Source organism: Miscanthus floridulus, chromosome 6, assembly GCF_019320115.1.
Source record: "Miscanthus floridulus cultivar M001 chromosome 6, ASM1932011v1, whole genome shotgun sequence".
NCBI classification, from domain to species: Eukaryota; Viridiplantae; Streptophyta; class Magnoliopsida; order Poales; family Poaceae; genus Miscanthus; species Miscanthus floridulus.
In genome coordinates this window covers 8,133,834-8,155,829 of record NC_089585.1, presented here as the reverse complement: position 1 = coordinate 8,155,829, position 21,996 = coordinate 8,133,834, and the positions used below count along the sequence as shown (strand labels likewise).

The 21,996-nt window shown below is 43.8% G+C and overlaps 1 protein-coding gene across 2 annotated transcripts; it reads right to left on the bottom strand.

The window, feature by feature from the left end:
* Positions 1 to 15,333: 15,333 nt before the first annotated feature.
* Positions 15,334 to 20,118, bottom strand: LOC136457555 (uncharacterized). Of its 2 annotated transcripts, none has more exons than XM_066457589.1 (12): positions 19,973 to 20,118; positions 19,706 to 19,770; positions 19,521 to 19,583; positions 19,310 to 19,394; positions 18,607 to 18,674; positions 18,073 to 18,174; positions 17,238 to 17,327; positions 16,874 to 16,948; positions 16,756 to 16,788; positions 16,454 to 16,528; positions 15,875 to 15,931; positions 15,334 to 15,776 (listed from the first exon to the last, which is right to left on the bottom strand). In XM_066457589.1, the coding sequence occupies exons 1-12, from the start codon at positions 20,028 to 20,030 to the stop codon at positions 15,666 to 15,668; spliced, it is 882 nt and encodes a 293-aa protein (XP_066313686.1). In that variant the 5' UTR covers positions 20,031 to 20,118; the 3' UTR covers positions 15,334 to 15,665. The 2 variants fall into 2 exon arrangements, with proteins under 2 accessions (XP_066313686.1, XP_066313685.1); XM_066457588.1 differs by having other exon boundaries at positions 15,334 to 15,721.
* Between the last annotated feature and the right edge of the window lie 1,878 nt (positions 20,119 to 21,996).

The window sequence follows — 21,996 nt, the reverse complement described above, 5'->3', positions numbered from 1 at the left end:
ATCTAGAAAAACAATTTCATAAGTATTTCTTTGCTGGAATCCATGAAAAGAAGCTTACCGATTTAGTAAAGTTAAGACAGCGTAATGATGAATCGGTAGAAAGCTTTGTGCAAAGGCTACGAGATGTAAAAAATAAGTGCTATAGTCTGGTGCTGGATGATCGGTAGCTTGCCGATCTAGCTTTCCAAGGGTTATTGCCACATCTTAAAGACAGATATGCTTCTTAGGAGTTTGAAAGCCTCAGTCATCTTGTGCAAAGGATCTCTGATCAAGATACTAGGGTTTTTGAGCCTAAAAAGAATTGGAGTAAAAAAGTATCATTTGTTGAAGAAGTAGGAGATTCTGATTCTAATGAAGAACCAGTTATCGGCTTAGCTGAGTGGGTTAAGAATAAAAAGTCGATATCTTGTCCCTTTGGTCAGAAAGAACCAGAAAAGTTTACCTTTGATATCACCAAAGCCAACAAGATATTCGATCTTCTGCTTCAAGAGGGCCAAATTAAGCTGTCACCTAATCATGTGATCCCATCGGCAGAAGAGTTGAAGAAGATCTTATACTACAAATGGCACAATGCAACTTCATACAGTACAAATGAGTGCAAGATATTCAGGCAACAGTTACAATCGGCTATTGAATCTGAGAGAATTAAGTTTGGTACTTCCAAGGTCCAGAAGCCGATGAAAATTGATCAACACCCTTTTCCAGCAAATATGTTGGAGGCCAAAGGGAAGACCAAGGTATTGACGTCAGAAGCGGCTGAGAAGAACGCATCAGTAGATCCCCAACATCGGATAACTACTGATGATGCAAAAAGTAAGGGTTTGCTGGGAGAAAGCAGTAGTTCCAAAAACCCTCCTTGACCTGGCATTGTGATTACCCATCGAAGGCAGCAGGAGGATTGGCGTCAGCGTAAGGACCGATATCGACAACAGCACGAAGAGAGACGTCGGGAAGAATGGTATCGGCATAAAAATCATTGGAGGTGCCCATTTTTCATCCATTGTTGGGAAGAAGGTATTAAATTGCCAACTGTTGAAAATTACCCTGAGTGCAATGGTTATTATGGGGTCAATCGGTCAGAAAGGAGGTTTCAACCTGGCAATCAGGGTTTATTCATCAATGAGCCGATCAGGGGCAGAGCATCAGTGCATGATCGGCTGGGGGGCAGACTTAGTGTACATGAAAGGCTTGGTAAACACGCTGGATACTTTCCAAGGAATCAAGAGGAGCTTGAGGAAATGGCAAACACAAGAGTTCCCGATGAAGAAATATTCTACAGGGGCCCTAATATACGCCGTGTAGAATCAACTGGGACTTGTTATCAACCAGTTTGGAAAACCAAGTTTCCTCGATGGTGCCCGGAGGGTCTAACAAAGGCACAGAAAAGAAGGATGCAACGTGAGCATCAGGAGGATTTATACCGAGAGGAAAATTCCTCCAATGAGAGGTCCGGTCATCAGCAGTGGCAGGTAAAACACAAAAATAAGGGTCCATCGGCAGATGTTAATATGGTATTCATGTTGCCGATGGAGTTTTTGGCACTATCTGATAATAAGGACGAAGTTGTTCTCTCTGATCAAGTAGCTCAGTTGACACTAGATCCAATGATGGCTGTTTTTGAGAAACCTACTGATGACAAGAGACAGCATCTTAAGGCTTTGTTTGTGAAAGGCAGAGTTGATGGGCAGCCTGTATCTAAGATACTTATCGATGGAGGGGCTGCAATTAATATTATGCCTTATGTGATGTATCGGAAACTTGGTAAGGGAGATCAAGACTTGGCCAAAACCAATATGATGCTGAAGGATTTTGAAGGCAATGTGTCATCGGCTAAAGGGGCGGTATGCGTTGAATTGACTATCGGCAACAAAACCTTGCCGACGATGTTCTTCGTTATTAATGGCAAGGGTGCATATAATCTGCTTCTAGGGAGGGATTGGATTCATGCTAATTGTTGTGTTCCTTCTACAATGCATCAATGCCTTGTACAGTGGATTGGGGATAAGATTGAGTTTGTCCCTGGTGATTCTTCTTATATCATCGCATCGGCAGAATCAGATACTTATGAGCGAACTAAATGCATATCAGGAGAAGTTTGGGAAAAAGAGTTCCTTAGAGTTGCTGATTATGAAATTCCACCGATCCAAGCAGTCGGTTCTAAAGAAGAGTTTTAATGGATAGGTTTGCCGATGATGGAAAATTAGGTCAAGGGTTCACATCGGCAGATGATTTAGTAGAAGTAGATATTGGTGATGGCGATAGGCTAAGACCTACTTTTATTAGTGCTAAGTTAGATTCCAAGTGTAAGCAGCAAATGACTGATTTGTTAAAAGAGTATAAAGATTGTTTTGCTTGGGATTATACTGAGATGCCTGGATTAGACCGATCGATAGTTGAACATCGGTTACCTATCAAATCTAGATTTTGGCCACATCAGCAGCCAGCGCGACGATGCAACCCTAATATACTTCCTGACATTAAGGCTGAAATAACTAAATTAATTGAGGCAAAGTTTATTCGGCAGTGTCGATATGCAGAGTGGATCTCTAATGTGGTTCCTATTTATAAGAAAAATAGAAAACTTCATGTTTGTATTGATTTCTGGAATCTTAACAAAGCCACACCGATGGATGGCTATCCAATGCCGATTGCTGATTTGTTGATTGATGCTGTAGCCGGACATCAAATTATCAGCTTCATGGATGGTAATGCAGGTTACAATCAAATATTCATGGCTGAAGAAGATATTCCCAAGACTGCTTTCAGATGTCCAGGTCATGTAGGGTTGTTTGAGTGGATAGTCATGATGTTTGGTTTGAAAAATGCCGGCGCTACTTATCAAAGAGCTATGAACTTTATTTTTCATGAATACATTGGTACATTAGTGGAGATCTACATTGATGATGTAGTAATTAAGTCTGGAGATATCACAAAACATCTAGCCGATTTACGAAAGATATTGGAGTGCACAAGGAAGCATGGATTGAAGATGAATCCTAATAAATATGTATTTGGTGTATCGGTAGGTCAATTTTTGGGTTTTATGGTGCATCAGCGGGGCATCGAAATCAGTAGGAAGTCTATTGATGCAATTAACAAGGTGGTTGCTCCTGCCAATAAAACTGAATTGCAATCTTTAATCAGTAAGATTAATTTCATTAGAAGATTCATATCTAATCTGTCAGGAAGGATCAAAGCTTTTAGTCCATTACTTAAATTGAAGGCCGATCGGGAATTTGTATGGGGAGCTGAGCAGCAGTTAGCCCTGGATGAAATTAAGAAATATTTAACAAATCCTCCAGTGCTACTTCCACCTCAACATGGGAAACCTTTCAGGTTGTATTTGTCAACTGATGATACCGTTATCGGTTCAGCTCTTATTCAAGAATTTGAAGGGAAAGAACGTGTTATTTATTATTTGAGCAGAAGATTAGTGGATGCTGAGACAAGGTATTCGGCCATTGAAAAATTATGTCTGTATTTATACTTTTCTTGTGTCAAATTAAGACATTATTTGTTATCTGCCGAATGTACGGTCATATGCAAAGACGACGTAGTCAAGTATATGCTGTCGATGCCGATATTAAGTGGTAGAATCGACAAGTGGATTTTAGCATTATCAGAATTTGAACTACATTACGAATCAACTAAGGCAGTTAAGGGGCAGGTTATGGCTGATTTTGTCACTCAGCATTGTAATACAGTGGACTCTCTGGAGGTTGCTCCTTGGACACTTTTCTTCGATGGGTCCACATGTGGTGAAGGAGCAGGTATCGGCATTGTGTTGATTTCACCTCAAGGAAGGAAGTATGAGTTTTCATTACCGATTGTTGCTACGTCAACAAATAATCAGGCTGAATACCAAGCCTTGATAAAAGGGTTGGAATTGATGAAGGAGATACGTGCCGATGCTGTTGAAATCTTTGGTGATTCTATGCTAGTTATAAATCAATTGGCTGGGATCTATGAATGCCGAAGTGAAGTTTTAATTTTGTATTATGAAAGATGTTTGCAATTGTTGAAAGGGTTTAGAGATTTTCGTCTTGAACATATTTCTCGACTGCATAATGAAGAGGCTAATTGACTAGCTCAGCATGCTTCAGGATATCAGCCTATTCAGGAAGTGCTAACATCGGCGGTCGATACCGATGACTGGAGAAAGGAGATTGTTGATTATTTAAAGGATCCATATAAAAAGGTTGAAAGACGTATAAGGTTTCAAGCTACCAAGTATGTGCTCCTCGATGATGAATTATATTATCGAACTATAGATAGAGTTTTACTCAGATGTGTTAGCAGTGATGAATCGAAAAGCTTGATGGGTGAAATTTATGAAAGAGTGTGTGGAGCGCATCAATCGACTTTCAAGATGAAGTGGATGATCAGAAGGAATGGATATTATTGGCCGACTATTCTTGAAGATTGTTTTAAGTATTTTAAAGGATGTCAGGGGTGTCAAAAGTTTGGTAATATTCAAAGAGCGCCTGCATCGGCTATGAACCCTATAATTAAACCTTGGCCATTTCGGGGATGGGCTATCGATCTCATCAGTCAGATTTATCCGCCATTGAGCAAAGGACATAAATTTATTCTGGTTGCTACCGATTATTTCACAAAATGGGTTGAGGCAATTCCTTTAAAAAGGTGACATCGGCTAATATGATCGATTTTGTAAAGGAGCATATTGTTTACCGATTTGGTATTCCTCAAACTATCACTACCAATCAGGGTACTATGTTTACATCAGGAGAATTTAATGAGTTTGCTATAGGTATGGGAATTAAAGTTTTAAATTCTTCTCCATATTATGCTCAAGCTAATGGTCAGGCTGAGGCTTCTAACAAAGGGATCATCAAACTTATTAAGCGCAAAATTAAAGAAAATCCTAAGAGGTGGCATACAGTATTAAATGAAGCCTTGTGGTCATATCGGATGTCATGTCATGGTGCAACCAAAGTAACGCCTTATCAGTTAGTATATGGACACGACGCAGTATTACCTTGGGAAATTAAAATTGGCTCTAGGCGAATACGTTCTCAAAATCAGCTGACAGCCGATGATTATGATACTCTTATGAAGGATGAGTTGGAAGATATGGCGGGTCATCGGTTAAGGGCTTTAGTTAGCATCGAAGAAAATAAGAAAAGAGTAGCCAGATGGTATGACAAGAAGGTGAAGGTAAAGGAGTTTGCCGATGGAGATCTGGTCTGGAAATTGATTTTACCGATTGGGACTAAAAGTTCGAAGTTTGGAAAGTGGTCTCCTAATTGGGAAGGTCCATATCGGATAAATCAGTCTGTTCCTGGTAACGCATATATTCTAGAAACCCTCGAAGGGGTCGTGTTTCCCAGAGCATTACATGGAAAATATTTAAAGAAATATTACCCTAGTATCTGGATGGATGCATAAAAGTATAAGTGCCGATAACAGTACTATCGGCTAGAATTATACAAGGATGTCAATGTCTCGTAAAGTGCCGATACAATAGACAAGATTTACAAGTTTAACAAGGATTGGATAGCCAATATCGCATGCAGGCGAATTTGGTCGGCTTCCTTCATTTCTTTGATATCTTCATCGGCAGCACCTTCCATAGGCTTGAGTTTTTTCTTCATGGCCAAGGCTTTGCGAGCCTGGGTGTCTCTTTCTTGCTGAAGGGCCTTGATGGCATTGGGTAGCTGGCTTTCTTCTTGTTGAGCATGAGTGAAGGCTGCCTCGACTTCTTTCAATTTAGCCAATAGAGCCATCTTCTTTGCCAATAAATCTAAGATTTTCTGCTTAAGTTCAGCGCCCGAAGTCTACAAGTTGCCGATGCCCTTGTGCTTCTCATCGGCAATTTATTTTAGTTGTAGCATCTCTTCTTTGAGTTGAGCCTGAGCTGCTCTATCGGCAATGCGTTGAGCAGCCCGTTGATATTGCAGTTGGCGGCTTTCTAAATGGGCTGCTGGGAAGAGTACTTCTTCAACATCGGTAGGGACCTGGCCACGGATTGTTTTGAAAATTGCCTTTGCGGGGTCCGAGTCATCTACCAGTTGGGCAGTATCCTGCTGTAACAAGTTCAGGAGAGCTTCCAACTTGGACTTAGTTTCTGCCGATATGGTTCCCAGTGCAAGGGAAGAACTTGTTTCCTCTCCATCATCGTCAGAAATGTTAATGGCAAAGGAAAATAGGCTGTTTGGGGAGTCTTGTTCCTAAGGAAAAGAAAAAGAGGTTAGTTAAGGATAAGTATGAGTATTATAAATTGACTAGGTCAATCGGCTTACCTGTTTCAAGGCAATTTCCTGTACTTGGCTGGAGGAAGCAGCCTGGAGTATGCTGTGTGGAGGATCGGCTGAGCTTGCCGATGGGATATCCTCTATGACCTCATCGGTGGTTGGCTCTTGGGGTATGATGACCGATGGTATGTCCTGTATAGGAGGATTAACTGCTTGCTCAGTTGCATCGACTGATTCTAGGCGAATTGCAGACATTGGGGCAGATGTGGGGATCGGCATGGACTTCTGTCGTTTTGGCTGTGCCTCGGCATCTGTTAAGGCTTTGCGCTTTGCTTGGGCATCAGTAACGGTTGGCTAGGGGGCATCGGCACTTGTTGGTTGTAAAGCTTGGACATCTGGTATGCTTACTGATGTACCATTTGTTGCTGCAAAACAAGTGTAAGGTATGATATTTAACAGATAAAATGTGAAATCAAAGGGATACCTCTGAAGGTTTGTCAGAAGTAGTGGTGCTTGATATCGGAGGAGTTGCCGATGATGATCCAGCAGCAGCTCTTACACCCTGATGATTAATGTTAATACAGTTTGTGATCGACATGAATAGAAATAAACAGGGTTGTTACCTTGAATGCCTTGTCCAGGGTTGTAGCAGCAGCCAATGGAGTGGCCCTAGCTGTAGCCAATTTGGACTTGGAGGTGATGGTCTTGGCACGGATCTTCTGGTGAGTCAAAGCAGCTAAGGTGGGGGCGTTGTAACCGATCGGTGATATCGGGGAGACAGGCCGAAGATTGAAGGGTTTTCCACTTTTGCTCATAGATGGTGCTGGGTTGTTAACCTGTCACGAGAAAATTAGTTACCGATATATGAAAGGAAAAAGTAGAAGGGAGTTAAAAGAAACTACGTCATCAGGGATGGCGTATTTAGGGTCGATCATGTGCTGATATGTGTGAGCAGATGTTGCAAATAGTTGTTCCCTCCACTCTCGCCACCATTGCTTATATGATTCGGTGATGAAAGATACTGGTGTCCAGATGGATAGATCAACATCTGTAGTATCAGCATCGGGGGAGAGTTGCACTACCCTGCTCCAATCTGTTCCGCAAGTGATTGTTTCTCTGTGTTTGATCACATCGGCAAAACAAAGTTTGATTGGCAGTTGCCCAAAAGCCAATTGACGGGATACTGCTGATGGATTGTAAAACTCATACGTGATATTGATGTTTTTCCTGCTACCGAATGTGTTTACTGGGATTGCCCTAGGAGTAATGATGGCCATCATGAGTTCATTATTCTGATTCAGAGTGTCATCGGCAAAGTTGAAAAGAAGGGGGAATCTGTTTTCTTCGTCAATATAAGGTACCTAGGCCCTATGATCACAAGAAAGACCATTGTAGAAGCTTTGGAAGAATCTGCCGATCTGGTCTTCATTGGCCTCTGTTCCAAGGAGGACAATTATGGCTTCACCAAAATTGAGGGGTGAGCGTGTTGCCGATTCCTCATCCCCAAGTACATGGTCTTCAGTAATTTCTCGTGGGAATTGTTGGGCAAAGAAGTCCCATTGTAAACGTTTATGCATATGGGTATTCAGCCACATGTTGATAAACCACCACGGGCCTCCTAAGTTGCCGATGGGTTCACCAAGCAAAAGTTTCTGAGACACTTGATGAAGAAGATGATAAGTGGAGCTCAGAAGGTATCGGCCAAGAGGGAACCTTACACTATTGGCCAAGAGTTCAGCCGCGGGGAGGAAGGCGTTGGTTGGTCCTACTGATCGACCACAGAAGATAAATTTTTCTAACCACATATTCAAGAAGGTGACATGTTCCCTCTGGTTAACTGTCCCGGTCTTCTGGCATTCTTGAATGTATCCTGTCCAACCGCCGATGTTGCGGGTATTCACCCTATATTCAGATTTTCTGCCATAGATGGAGCCTTCATCGGTAGTTGAAATATCCAAGCCAGTGAGCATGTAGACATCGGCAAGCGTGGGAGTAGCTAGGCCATGTCCAAACATGAAAGTGTTTGTTGTGTCTGACCAGAAGTAAGCAGCTGCAATCATCATTGACTCATTCTTTTGCATATCGGCAATAGATAGCCTAATGCATTGGTCTAGCTTCCGTTCTGCCCAGTGTACTTGCATCGATCTATTAACCCTCAAGTACCAATCTTTCCACCCTTTGGTGGTTTTGGGCCAAGATCGGAATGTATCTTTCCATAAATTTAGAGAGAAATTTTGGGCTCTAAAGGGGATTCTGTTAACCTCTGCATTAATCAGATCAGTTGGATCCGGGTTGCCCATTGGTCCTAGGCATTGGACATGCGGCTGATCGGTTGGAATAACTAATTTGTTGCGCAGTTCCTAAGTTTAGAGGATTCGGAGAACAAAAGAAAAGAAAAATTACCAACCGTATGAACTCGCAAAGACCAGAGGAATCAAGGTAAAAGGTAACGGAAGTGGAACGAACCGTAGGGACGTCGAAGTTGATTGCCATTATCTTGAGGTAGATGGGGGCACGAGCCAGAGACTTGAGGTTGACGCTGGAGAAGAGTTCTTGTTGGTTGAGGTCGCGCAGTTGTTCGTCGGAGTCACCGCCGGAAAAAGAAAATGTCAAAGATTGGAGTCTGAGGGTAGAAGACGAGCGTTCCAGAGAAATCTATTTATAAGCCGCTTAGAGTAGGGGTATTTTGGACTTATCTCTATGCCGCGCGCATGTAGGTCGAGGTGGTTCAGATGGATATGATAATTGTTCGCACGATAATCAGGGGATTGTACAGATGAGTTGATGGCAAGTAATCATGACTTGGAAGAGATATCGGTACAGGATATTTTAATTCTGAAAGTGGCGGCATTATTATGTTAGGATCTTGCCGATGGATTATTGTTTCGGTATCTTAACCATAATCAAGGCAAGAGTGGTTGGCAATTGTGCGATATTTACTGAGGTGTGTGAATCAGGATTAGATTTGATTAGATTTGATAACAGATCAAGTTTTGGCTTGGAGGATGAGTTACGGTAATTGGGCAAAGGCAAACGTTATCTGGAGTAAATTTCGAAGCATTAATGGTTTTATACTCCGAAATTGGGGGGCATGTGTTGACACTGTTTTTTACACGTGTCAAAATGATCAGAGTGGGCTAATCGGCAGGAGGAAAGTTACTGTATACACTGACAGCCGATGAAAATCAGCTTGTAAAGATGGTTGCCGATGAATGGTGGTGATCGATGGAGAGGTTGATTTAGACTCGGGCGTTGCCGATAAGGTTGGAGATATTATTATCGATGCCGATGAAGGAAGGCTTGAAGGCTACTGCCGATAAAACAGGAAGTATGCCGATGGAAGGGAGGTTGGTGAGATTTCCATCGTAATCGAGGCGGACAGGGAAATAGATAGGAGTTGATTTCCTTTTCTATATTTGTTAGAGTGTGATTCATGTAAGAGTCACGTGTTTCCTTAGATTTGGACTTGGTGTCCTAGTTGTGTTTGGCTATGTCTCTTTAGATCAGGGTATAAATATAGATTGAGGGGCAATGTAATAGATATATCAATCAATATCAAAACCAATTTTTACTATTATTTGCATCTACTTACTTTTTGGCGACTTCGTCAATTTGCATATTTTTCCTTTTTTACGAGTTCTCATTGATTCGGCGAGTTGCATAGCTTTAGTGCGACCTTCGGCGATTCTCGAGTTCCATGTGAGTACCTCTTGGCCATGACTTCCGGGCGTATCGCTATTGTCAGGACCAAAGTGCTCGTATCTTCATCCTTGTCGATTAACAGGTCAAATCGACTGGCACGCTTTGGATATCGATTCGAGTATTAGCCCTTTGTGTTTGCAGATCCACTTTTGCATCAACAGCAGACAGACCTCACTCTCATTGCTATTCTTGAGCAGATGCAGCAGACACAGGATAGACAGGCACAGGAGACAGCTGCTACTTTTGCCCAGATTTAGGCTCGATAGGACGAGTTCCAGAGGTAGCAGCAGGTCATGCAGCAACAGCAGCAGCAGATGCATCAGCAGCAGATACTCTTGCAGCAGCAGCTTATGGGTTTCATGCAGCATGTAGTGACAGCTCTTGGGGCCCCACAGCCACAGCCTTCGCCCTAGCTTGCTCAGCCTGCTACCACTTCGACGACTCCAGTAGTACAGCCCAGTGGGCTCCAGAGTCAGGGACAGCCTCCAGCTCAGTTTGCTTCACCTCTTGTACAGGTGTCCTAGTGGTTAGCCTCACCCGTGGTAGCCCCGTAGTTCACTCCACTTCAGATGGGCTTCATACCAGAGCAGTCACCCTCGCTATTTGTGCCTGACACGTCAGTCTCCAGAAGTCTTGGAGCATCTTTCAGCGAGCTGACTGGCATGCCCACACCACCTCATATGCATGCCGTCGGTCCTTCTACAGTAGCCCTAGTCATAGTGACTACTCAGAGGCTTCCTAGCTCAGTCGCATCATTAGATCCTACAGATGTACCAGTAGCTTCACAGGCAGCACCTGTCCCAGCTCAGACCCAGACCGCTTCAGCGACACTTCCTGCCATAGAGGGTCAGTCAGTTCAGAGCTTAGGGTCAGATGATGATGGCACCCAGTTCCAGCTTGCTCCTCGCACCTCAGCGCCCGGCTCATCCGCTGCAGCCCTACCGACCGACCCCTAGGTTTTGGTGTTTGACGCTAAAGGGGGAGAGGGTTCGAGTATGTAGACTCAGGGAGAGCTACATTTAGGGGGCTAGTTATATAGTATTAGCTTATTATATACATTTGGAGTTTTATTTGTGTGATACACTATTACTTTTGCATTCATGTGTTTACTTTCACGCATATTATTCTATCTATGTGATAGTGTTATCTATGTGATTATGATATATGACATGTGTGCTCTCTACTTTACATTATTTATATGTCATATCACTTGTGTTATTGCTCATTTGCCTTTGCTTCTGTGTTTATACTCCGATGCAAATGAGCTTTGTTAATCGTACTCATGCTTAATTCACATCCTTTGAGTACATTGTGTTGGCTTGGGTCATATAAGCTTGACTAACACTTTTGTTCTTATTGACAAAAGCTTATATGAACCAAGCCCATCAAAAACCTCACTCTTTCACATACTCGAAGTGATATTGTCATCAATCACCAAAAAGGGGGAGATTGAAAGCATCTAGGCTCCTAGTTGGGTTTCGGTGATTAATGATAATACAAGATTACTATGACTAACGTGTGTTTTGTAGAGGCAATTAAGTTAGGTCATGGTAATGAAGATCGATTGGGCAATCAAAGTTGTCATGCCCCCTCATTGGAAATCATTTCGGTTTTCAAAGGATGGACGACAAGGTTAAGGATGACTAGTTCTAAGTGTCGATTGGAGTTGGAGAGACACTTAGAGTAGTTTAGGACTTTATTTTTTCTTTGGTCTTACTATTAAGGGGGTATGGACGGGTAGCTTGACCTAGTTGAGTCTAGTGAGTTAGGTGTGGTGCACACTTGTTAAAACTAGCTCTAGGTAGCTCCTACGAAGCCCTTTGATCCTATGGAGCAAACTTCATTCACAAATGATCGAGAGTTGGAAGTGAATGGAGGGTCAAATACTAACCGGATGCTGGCTTCGGTGCGACCGGACGCTAGCCGCAGGGTCCGGTCAGTTCATTTGACCGAGGAGAACAAGTCTGGTGTGATCGGACGCTGGAAGGTCAATGTGACCGGACACTGAGGGCCAGCGTCCGGTCGACTCCAGTAAGGGTCCAGACTTGAGAAAGTGTGATCGAACGCGTCCGGTCAGTACTGATCGAACCCTGAGTATCCGGCGTCCGGTCGAGTACAGTAAGCATCCAAGAGCGACCGGACCCTGATAGCGTCCGGTCATCACTTAAAAACTGTTGCGCGGGTTGAACTGACCGGAGCGTCCGATCACCCCACAGAAGCTCATAACGGTTCGTTTTTTAGGCTGTCGTATAAATAAAAGCTCCACTCGTGTGTGGAGTTACTTTTGCTCATTTCAACAGCTGAGAAACACGTTTGTGAGAGCCAAGAAGAGCAAGGTCCTAGTGACGTGTTTGTGATTTGAGAATCCAAGAGTGAAACCTCATTAGTGAATCAAGAGTAGACAAGTGTGCATCCATCTTCTCATTAGGCTTCGCGTAGTCAAGTGAGAGTTCGTGCTTGTTACTCTTGGTGATCGCCATCACCTAGATGGCTTGGTGGTGATCGGGAGCTTGGTGTTCACCCGGCGGAGCTTGTGGGTGACCCAACTCAAGTTGTGAGCGGCTTTGGGTGATTCGCCGCGACGGAGTGTTGAAGAATCAACCCGTAGAGAGCACTTGATCCTTGCACGGATCAAGGGGGAGCTACACCATCGCGCAGGTGCTCCAACGAGGACTAGTGGGGAGTGGCGACTCTCCAATACCTCGGCAAAACATCGCCGCGTTCCTCTCTCCATTTACTTTGAGCATTTACTTTAAGTATTTACTTTAAGCAATTCAATACTTGTCTTTACATTCATAAAATTGTCGTGCTAGAGTAAGTTTGGAACATAGGTTGCAAGTCTTTTGTGCGTTAATTTGATAGAAACTCTTTTCTAGGCACAAGGGGTTAATTGGGCTATCTGTAGGATTTGATTATTGCAAGAAAATTTAGAATTAGCCCAATTCACCCCCCTCTTGGGCATCTTGATCCTTTCAGTAGTAAATTGATGTCTACTCCCTTTGTCCCAAATTAATTGTCGTGTTAGGTTTTCGTGTCGTAAGTTTGACTAGATTTGTAGAAAATACGTACAACATTTAATCTCTAAATAAATTTATTATAAAAATAGATTCAAAGTCTAATGATATCAATTATGTATTATAAATATTAATATATTTTTATATAAAATTAGTCAAAGTTATTTCTTGAAAACGACAGTTATTTTGGGACGGAGAGAGTTCGTAGCAGATCGTGGATACGCGGATGCTAAGTTCCAATGGTGCATCTAATAATCACGCATAAATGTATTTACACATGTATATCATGAGTAATGATTTTCTCACACATTTGTAGCAACTTTGATATAATAGTGAACATGGAGCTTCAAGAATAAATAATTAACTAGATATTTCATTGCACTCGAAAAGTTGATGTCTCGGTCCAACATGTATATAACTTGTATTAAGAAACAAACATGATGTTCTCTGTTGATTTAGTAACCTGATGTTCCATGTTAATTTTGCTATGTTCGCTTGACTGATAAGTCATGGCTGAAAATATTGTTAGCTGATTTATTGTGAGAGAAAAATACTGTTCGTTGGTTGAAAAAGTATGGCTTATAAGCCAAACGAACGGGACATTAGTGGCTTATTATTAATTAATTTTGCAACCAATGTATCCACTCGTCATGGAATGGATAAACGAAAGTGGATAGCAGAACAAACTTAGGATGAGATTCAGATTCAACTAGAGGAATTTAGTAGTTATAGATTTTTGACTTGGTGTGCTATCGGGGCATGCTATGCAGGATCGAAGCAGTATGCTACACCCAATAGCTTCTGCTAAGTTTCAGGGTGATATCTTCGTACTTCAGGCCGCTACGTCGTAGCAGTAACAATAAGGCACCATATCGCTCTTGCGGCCTACGAAGGCTATAGCAGCCACTACTAATACTATTATTACCTAGCATGTACTTGTCATTAGTGTCAGGCTTAAAATATGGTGAGCACAAATTCTTTCTATAGTTAAGAAAGGATTATATGCGTCATTTGTATCAACCCATATATTCCAGGACCGAGGGAGTACCATTTTGGGTTATAAGTTACTCTAATGCCAAATCACCATGCTAGTTGATTTGTGTGCATCAAATATATAAGAGATCTGAATTAAATCATGAGAGCTAGGAAACTTCAATCAGTAGCAACGGAATGGGTACAAATAATGCTTAAATCCTAGGATCACAAGCATTATATATCGGATTTGCTAGCGTCTGGACGCTAGCGTCCGGACGTTACCGTGCAAAGGGAGCAAACGAGCGCATAACGCGTCGGGCTCGTGAGGAAGCACCCCAACAGTGGGGCCGCGCCGCCCCGGACATCGCCCTTGCCGTCCCGAACGTCGTCCGCGCTGCCAGCCGCTTCCCACGTGCATCCCATGTGCAACACCCGATCTACTTTTGAAACATTCAGATGCAATAATTACAACATACAAAAGAAGACAAATAAAACACTTAAAACAAAGTGTCTGAAACACTTACGAAAACGCCTGAAAAACATTTGAAAACCATTGCAAACATATACAACATCAAGATGAAACACTCGCAAACATACGTATGAAACACCTGAAAACACTTGAAACATATACTTGCAACATACATATATATGCACCATACAAATCTACTTTTGCAACATCCAGATAAAACACTTGCAATATTCGTCTAGAACAGACAAAACATTTGGAACATACACTTGAAACATACGTGCATAGCCATTACAACATGTGCAACATCCAAATCTACTTTTGTAACATCGATATACAACACTTGCACACATACCTCTGAAACATTTAAAACACTTCAAACATACTCTTGCAACATGCGCTTTCAGTATAGCATCTGATTACTGATTGGACAAACAGAGGCTCGTCGACGTGGAGCTCGATGCAACGGAGTGGGGCAAAGGTCATCGGTGTCGAGTTTGTCGACAGCACGGACCTCGACAGGGGCAGACATGTGGAGCACGGCCGCAACGTGAGGCGTGAGTCTAGGCGGGGCCACGCGGCGTGGACGCGCGCAGGGCCGCGCGGCCAAGGGCGGGGTCCGTCCGAAAATAGAGGCACACAGCGTGCTGAGCGAGCAGGCGACGCGACGCGGGCGAGGCGCAAAGCCAGCGGCGGGTGACTTATAAGGGTCTATCCGTCCGAACACACGACTATAATCATCATTGCCGTTACCGATTATATCTATTCATCGCGGGACCAAGAAGGCAGCACAAGATTCAAAGAAAAAAAAAGAAGGCAGCACAGCTAATTGCCACGATGCACGAGGCCACAAAAGCATGTGACATCAGGTGTTGCTGAACCAAAAATTTTTGGCGTGGCAAACAAACCCTTGAAATTAGGAAATAGTACAAGCAGGTGTTTTGAAATTTAAATATGGAAACATAAACACATCATCGTTTGAACTTGGAAAGATCAAACACGCCTGACGAAAATAGATCAAAACTGGAATCCGAGATTCAACTATCCGCAGTTCAAACTGGCCAAAGCGGCAAAATAAGCCAGTGACCCAGAACTAGAAAGACGGAACATGCCATCTAATCTAACACCTAAAAACAGTCACAGATAATCTACCAGCCTCCCTAAATCAAGGTGCTTCCCTGTACAAAATTTCACAAGGCGTCGGTAATGCATCCATTGTTTTGCCTTGATCTCTCTCACGGCCAAGGCAGAATCAGACGTGCCGAGTTCAAGCCTGTTGATCGAAGAATTCTTCTACTGCAAGGGTTCGCTGATTCGGTGGCCAGCAGTTGCCCGAACCCCCCCAGCCCCTGTCGAAAAACAAAGATTTCCCCGTCGGCCTCCAGCAAAATGAAGTGGCTCCCCCTCAAAAAAAAAAATTGAAGTGGTTCCTAATATAATTACGATGTCGGCCATTTCAATGAAACAGTTCAACTAAGAAGAAACAAAGTGACAGAACTAACCGGTGGCAACTCTGAGCTCTTGTATCCGATGCGCTTTACTGTTTGTTGCAATCCTTCCTGGGAAAAAGAAAAAACCAGAGAAGAGAATCAGGGGATCCTTGCTTGGAAGTTAGAATACATTGCTCATGATCCAGGGGATCCTATCACTCAAAAATATCAACAACAAATTTCTTCTCCTTGCTTTCTTTCTGACAGTTTGGCATTTGGGTTTGTCATGGAGAGGGTTTCGGTATGAAAAAAAGGAGCTACAGATATATTGAAATAATACCATGTTTTAGTTCAAGTGGGATTAGGAAGTGCAATGCACTGTAAACGAAATATACATGAAAAGCAAGTCTAGCTCAACAAGGAGATTCTTATTATTCTATCTCAATTTTATTACTATGTGCACTTCCATGCACAGTAAAAAATTTACCGGCACAATGAGCTTTTTTATATTGGCCATAATAATCGTTTAACAAGAAACCAGAAATGAATAGTGTACCATACTTACTATCAAAGTAAGATTTATACAATAATAATGTAGGAAACATGGCGTGAAGACTAAAAAATGCTGGCACCAAAAATGGGCACACTCACCAGCTGTTCCGGTAGCTTGTCAACCCTTTTTTCTATGAATTGGCAGAGATAATCCACCGCCACACATGAATAATTCTGTTGATAAGATATTGTTAGTCATCATGGAAGAAGACAGTAGTTTACTGCACTTAGTTTGTATCATGCATTGAGGAGGAAAGACAATGGAATCCTCCACTTCCACTACTGTATGAGAAATTGGATCTATGATCTAAAACACAAAAGCTTGACACTAAATTTGCTGAGTGTTCAACTCGAGAAATTCAATATTATGCCAATACTGCTCCGATAAGGATAAAGTTTACCTGTTTTGCTTCAATTGAATCCATCTTCTCATCCTGCACAACAGATAAGTTTATGCTAAGACAACTGGAAAAACTATAAAACTAGTATGAAGCAAATGCAAGTTCAATATAAGCTCACCAGGCCCATAACCATATTTTTTATGTTATCCATGTCTGATCCAATGTTCTTGATTTTCAACTTTGCACCAGTAACCTGAATGAAGAAAAGCGGATATATGAGATTATACACAATACACTAAAGACTCCATCGTCTAGCTCATTCGTATTAGCAGCTGAGTTTGTATAATCAACGAAATATGCAAAAATAACATATTAACATTTCAGTTCACTGTAAGGTTTTGACAGTGTAGGTCACTGTAAATAACTCATGGAAACTAGCTTCACAGTGGTACATACGTTTCCAAATCTGTTCTTGCTGTTTGAATGAACATGAAAACAACCGGGGTTCTCTTTCAAGCAAAAGATACTGAATTTCAAAGTACCTGATCTCTTATTTGCACCGAAATCTCCTTCTGCTGTTCCAATTTATCATCCACGTGCTGAATGCGCTGTGATAAGTGCTTTTTAGCAGCCTGCACAAGTTGTGGCATTTAATACACTTAGATCATTTGAAAATCCCACAAGCTACTTAAGAAAAGTGGTATACATTCAAACAGGGAAGCATTTTGAAATCCGTGTTGGAGACCCATTTGAATCCTATGCTTCAACCATAGGGTTGATGAAAATATCTAATCATACAACTATTTTTGAATAAACAATGAGATTAAGGCTTGTTTATAAATGAGGACTACAAATCTCCAAAGTTAGTTCAAAAGAATATTACAATTTTTATTTGTTGAGATAATACTTCAGTTAAATTGTAATTCAGCATCCACCTAATTTACTAGACATAGTTGTGCGGTTCAATATTCAAGTCACCTAAATTTATTAGACATAGTTAGGCCTCCATCTGCCGTCCTTGAGTTGCTCTGTTGTTCGTTGTTCATGATTTTTTTCAGTGGCACATGGTCTATTTTAGAATTTAACTTTTAATTTTCGCTTTGGATGCTTTGTAATTAAACCTTGTTCTTCCATAATGCAATGAGCCACAACTGTCCTACGCATTCAAGAAAAAAAAATAGTAACCTAAATATGAGCATGAAGAGTGTCATTATCTATTTCAGAGAGGAATATGTCATCATCCATTTGACAGTAATAGTGAGTACAAGTTGTGGTACTGCTGTCTAGAATATAATACAAATAATGTTCATTCATTCTGAATAATAAAGGAAAATGAGATAATGACTTCGCTAGGAAAGGGATGCTGGTAGTACTTACAGCAAGAGAGCTCTGCACTTGTTCCAGATGCTTAGTCATGCTTGCAACAGCATTAGCCATATTGCGTTTAGTGACATACATCAAGCTAGAGAAGGAAATTCCCTGAGGCAACGGAGAGTTTACAGTTAATCGAACAAGCCCTTTTCAATGCTTGTAGACAATTAGAACAGGATAAGCTCAAGTAAATAGCAAATGGCCTAACACAATTTTTTAGCGTTCTTATTTGTCTATGACATGTAGCTAGGTTTTGGGCTTGTAGTAGACTTTATATAGTTCAACAAAAAGGGTAGGACTTCAGAATTAGATCACAGTGGCCCGAAAGCAGGCCATTTGACTGTAGTGACACGCATAGAGACTGCAACTTGGAAGAAGGCGGCAAAAGCCAATTTCCAGTTTTTATTTTATTTCTAAAAGAAGAGTAATCGGTATTGAGTGTCTGAAAGCATGGGTGTTCAGAACATGCTGATTTACTTAAATACAATGGGATTATATCACTGATGAATGAAAAAAAAATCAACATCAATTGGGACTTACTTTCCACCACATGTAACAGTAGCCGACTGTCCCTACAGCAGCAGCAGGTACTATCAAAGCTGATCCAGCTGCAAAGAGGTAAAATTATTACTTAAGGAGGGCTTTAATCATGTTGACACAACAGCCTAAATATAAAAGATATACCGAATTTTACACAAAGATCTGAAAGAACATTCCATTTGCAGGCTTACTTTAACACATGTTTGTTTGGTACCATATATATTCTAGCAGGCTTTTTTCTTCTGTTTTGTCTTCTTGGTTTTTTCTCAGTTGAGAGCTTCTTTTTCTTGTTTCGGGTTGGGTGGTTTTCAGGTCGAGGTTGCGGTGAGGAGACCGTGGTTGTACAGGGCCTAGTCGGCTGTTCTTGTTTGTAAACCTTTTTTCTTGTTCTATCGTCTAATAAAAATATGGCAAAGCTTTTGCTGCATTTCTAAAAAAAATATTCTAGCAGAAACAGATGGTGGTATGCAAAGTAGCGGAAGTTCAACACTTAGTTGTCATAGCAGTAGCGGAGAAGAACAAATAAAAGAGATTTTCAGTTTGTCTCCATGCAATATGATGGTTGGGTTTAGTAATATGCATGCATGACGAGCCAATGCATGTTAATTAAGACAGGATTGGATGGTATGTAATGGTAAGACAGGAACCGGACAGCTAGCAGAACAAACAGATTCAAGCGCAGTACGTAGTTGAGGTGACAGACCTCCGTTTCCTGTATCCACCTGAATAATAGGTCTTGTCACGACGTGATGAACCTCGTTGGTCAATTGAGCAAGTGCTTTAGCCACCTAAATAAAACAGAACAGCGTGCTAGATTAATTATATGCTAGCACAAGGTACACGCATCATGCCGCGTCGTTCATATACAAGCAGAAGCAGGGCGTTGCGCGATGCACGATGCACGCATGACGTACTATGTTAGTGTCGTCGTTGACGGGGGCCGATTCCACTCCCGCCCCCTTCTCTCTAAGAGACTCCTGCGAAGGCAGCATCATCAGGAAATCAAACGCGGATCAGAATTCAGAGCTGAAAGCACAATGCAAACACGCCGCAGGGTGTAGATCGTAGATCGATCGGAGCGGTGCGCCGCCGCACGCACCTGAAGATCGCGGAGGAGCTCGCCGAGTTTGCCGCTGCGGGCAGCGATGGGGCCGCCGACAGCACCTGCACGATCGATCCGGATGAGAAAAAAAAAGGAGAAGGAGAATTGGAGGGGGAAAAAACAAAGGCACGCGCGTGGGCCGTGTTGCGGGTTCTAAGCACCGGAAGAGCTAGCTAGCTAGATCTAGTAAATCATAGGGTAGCATGCAGCAGATCGATCGACGGGCAAGTGCACAACGGAGTATGGGGCGGCGGCGTTACGCACCAATGCCGACGAGGAGGACGAAGCGGGTGAGGCCCATGCCGGCTTGCACCACGGCCATTGTGCTGGTGTCGCTGGCTGCGTGCCCACTGCGGCGGCGTGTGCTATCGCTGGCTGCGTGCCCACTGCGGCGGCGGACAAGAGCTTAGGCGGCGTGGCGGGGGAGGAGCGAACTATAATAAACCCTGGCTTAAGCGAGGGGTCACGGTTTTAACCGGCGGGCGGGGTCGCGCGCGCGAGCGGTCACGGTTATAACTGTGTCCAACCAGAAATCCAGTAGGGACACGAGGCCTCCTGCCCTCCTTATTTAATAAAGGATTAAGTTCACTTTTGGCCGCTCAGCTATTGTGTTCGTCTGATTTTAATTTCCAACTACAAAACCGTTTAGTGTTGGTACCTAAACTGTCAAAACCGTTCACTTTTAGCACCTGGACGCGGAAGAGGCGGTTTTGTCCGGCGTGGAACGGGTTTGATCATGCCACGCTGGCATTGACCACCACATAGGACGCTGGTCTGCATCTCAGTGACATGTGGGGCCCGCGCGTCACCCACTCATTCCCTCCCCTCCTTCCTCCAGCTCCAGCAGCATTCGGACAGTGCAGTCGAGTCGTCATCGCCGCCACCGGACAAGCAGGCTGCTGCGCCATGGCCAGCAAGCGCAGCTGTTGCACTGCTGTGAGGCGCGCGAGGGTCGTCGAATCCGCCGACCAGCTCGTGTGTCGTCTAGCTCCGTTGAGCTCGACCACCACCAGCCGAAGTAGGTGTAGCCCATGGCCTGGAGCAGGGAGGCGCGGAGGAGCGAGCGGCAGGCGAGTGGGGAATGCCTCCTGGAGATGCCGACGGCGAGCATCCCGGACATACAGCGCTTGTTCTGGACCAGCACGTCGTTGAGGTTGGTGGGCACGGTGCCGAGGAACGCCGGTCGTGGCTCCGGGTAGCAGTAGGAGGACGTCCAACCCCGCGAGAAGAAGCATTTGTACCCCGTGAAGTAGTCCTCCACCACCGATGAGTACATGAAGCCGACGCCGGTGCCCCAGGCTGTGCCCGGCCTTGTACACGCAAGAGGGCACCAGCACCAGGGAGCCGCGCGTCCGTAGCCCGCTCGAGCACCACCGCCCTGCTCGCGTACCGCCATGCTGCTTGCGCGCTGCCGCCGTAGCTTGCTTGCCGCTGGTGACGGGAGGAAAGAGAGGGGCCAGCGTGGCACGGTCAACGCCAGCTTGGCATGGTTAACCCCCCCCCCCCCCCCCCCCCCCCCGTCCGACAAAACCGCCACACTCACGGCGAGGTGTTAAAAGTGAACGGTTTTGACAGTTATGGTACCAACACTAGACGATTTATAGTTGTGGGTTAAAATCAGACGAACACGATAGTTGAGGAGCTAAAAGTAGACTTAATCCTTTAACAAATAATAGCCAGTACAATATTCAGCAGGATGAAGGCACGCGAATCCGACGTCAGCCATACTACCACACTGCGGAAGCATGCATGTTGCGTGGTTGCCCGGCGCTGGTGCCTGCCGTGCCGTCGCCGAAGCCACCGTAGACCAATGCGCCAAGATCCTCTCCGGCCACCAAGTCACCAACCAGCCCTGCGAGTCCGGAATCCAGCATCGTGTCCCTGTAGCCGGCCCCGGTGCAGTACGGTGCAGCATCGTATCATGACGCCTGCCGCCCTCCGGCAGGTACGGTGCAGCGCCGTCGCCGCCGGGGCGTCCTCCTGGCCCTTCGGCCCTAGTATTTCCCTGGAGGCGCACGAGGTGACTCTTGCCAAAATTGGCGTCTCTCGCTGTGTATATATATCCACGCCAACTGACGTCAAAAGTCTGGCGCTCAAAATCGCCGCCTCACTTTTGACAAGCCGTGCTGTGTATATCCACGCCAACTGACGCCATAAGTCTGGCGCTCGAAATCGCCGCCTCACTTTTGGCAAGCCGTAGTTAGGGCTTCCCCAACGCACCACCGTGCACTACTGTCTCAGCTTCCACGTCTACGCCTCTAGTCTAAATCATCATGAGTAGTAGTCCC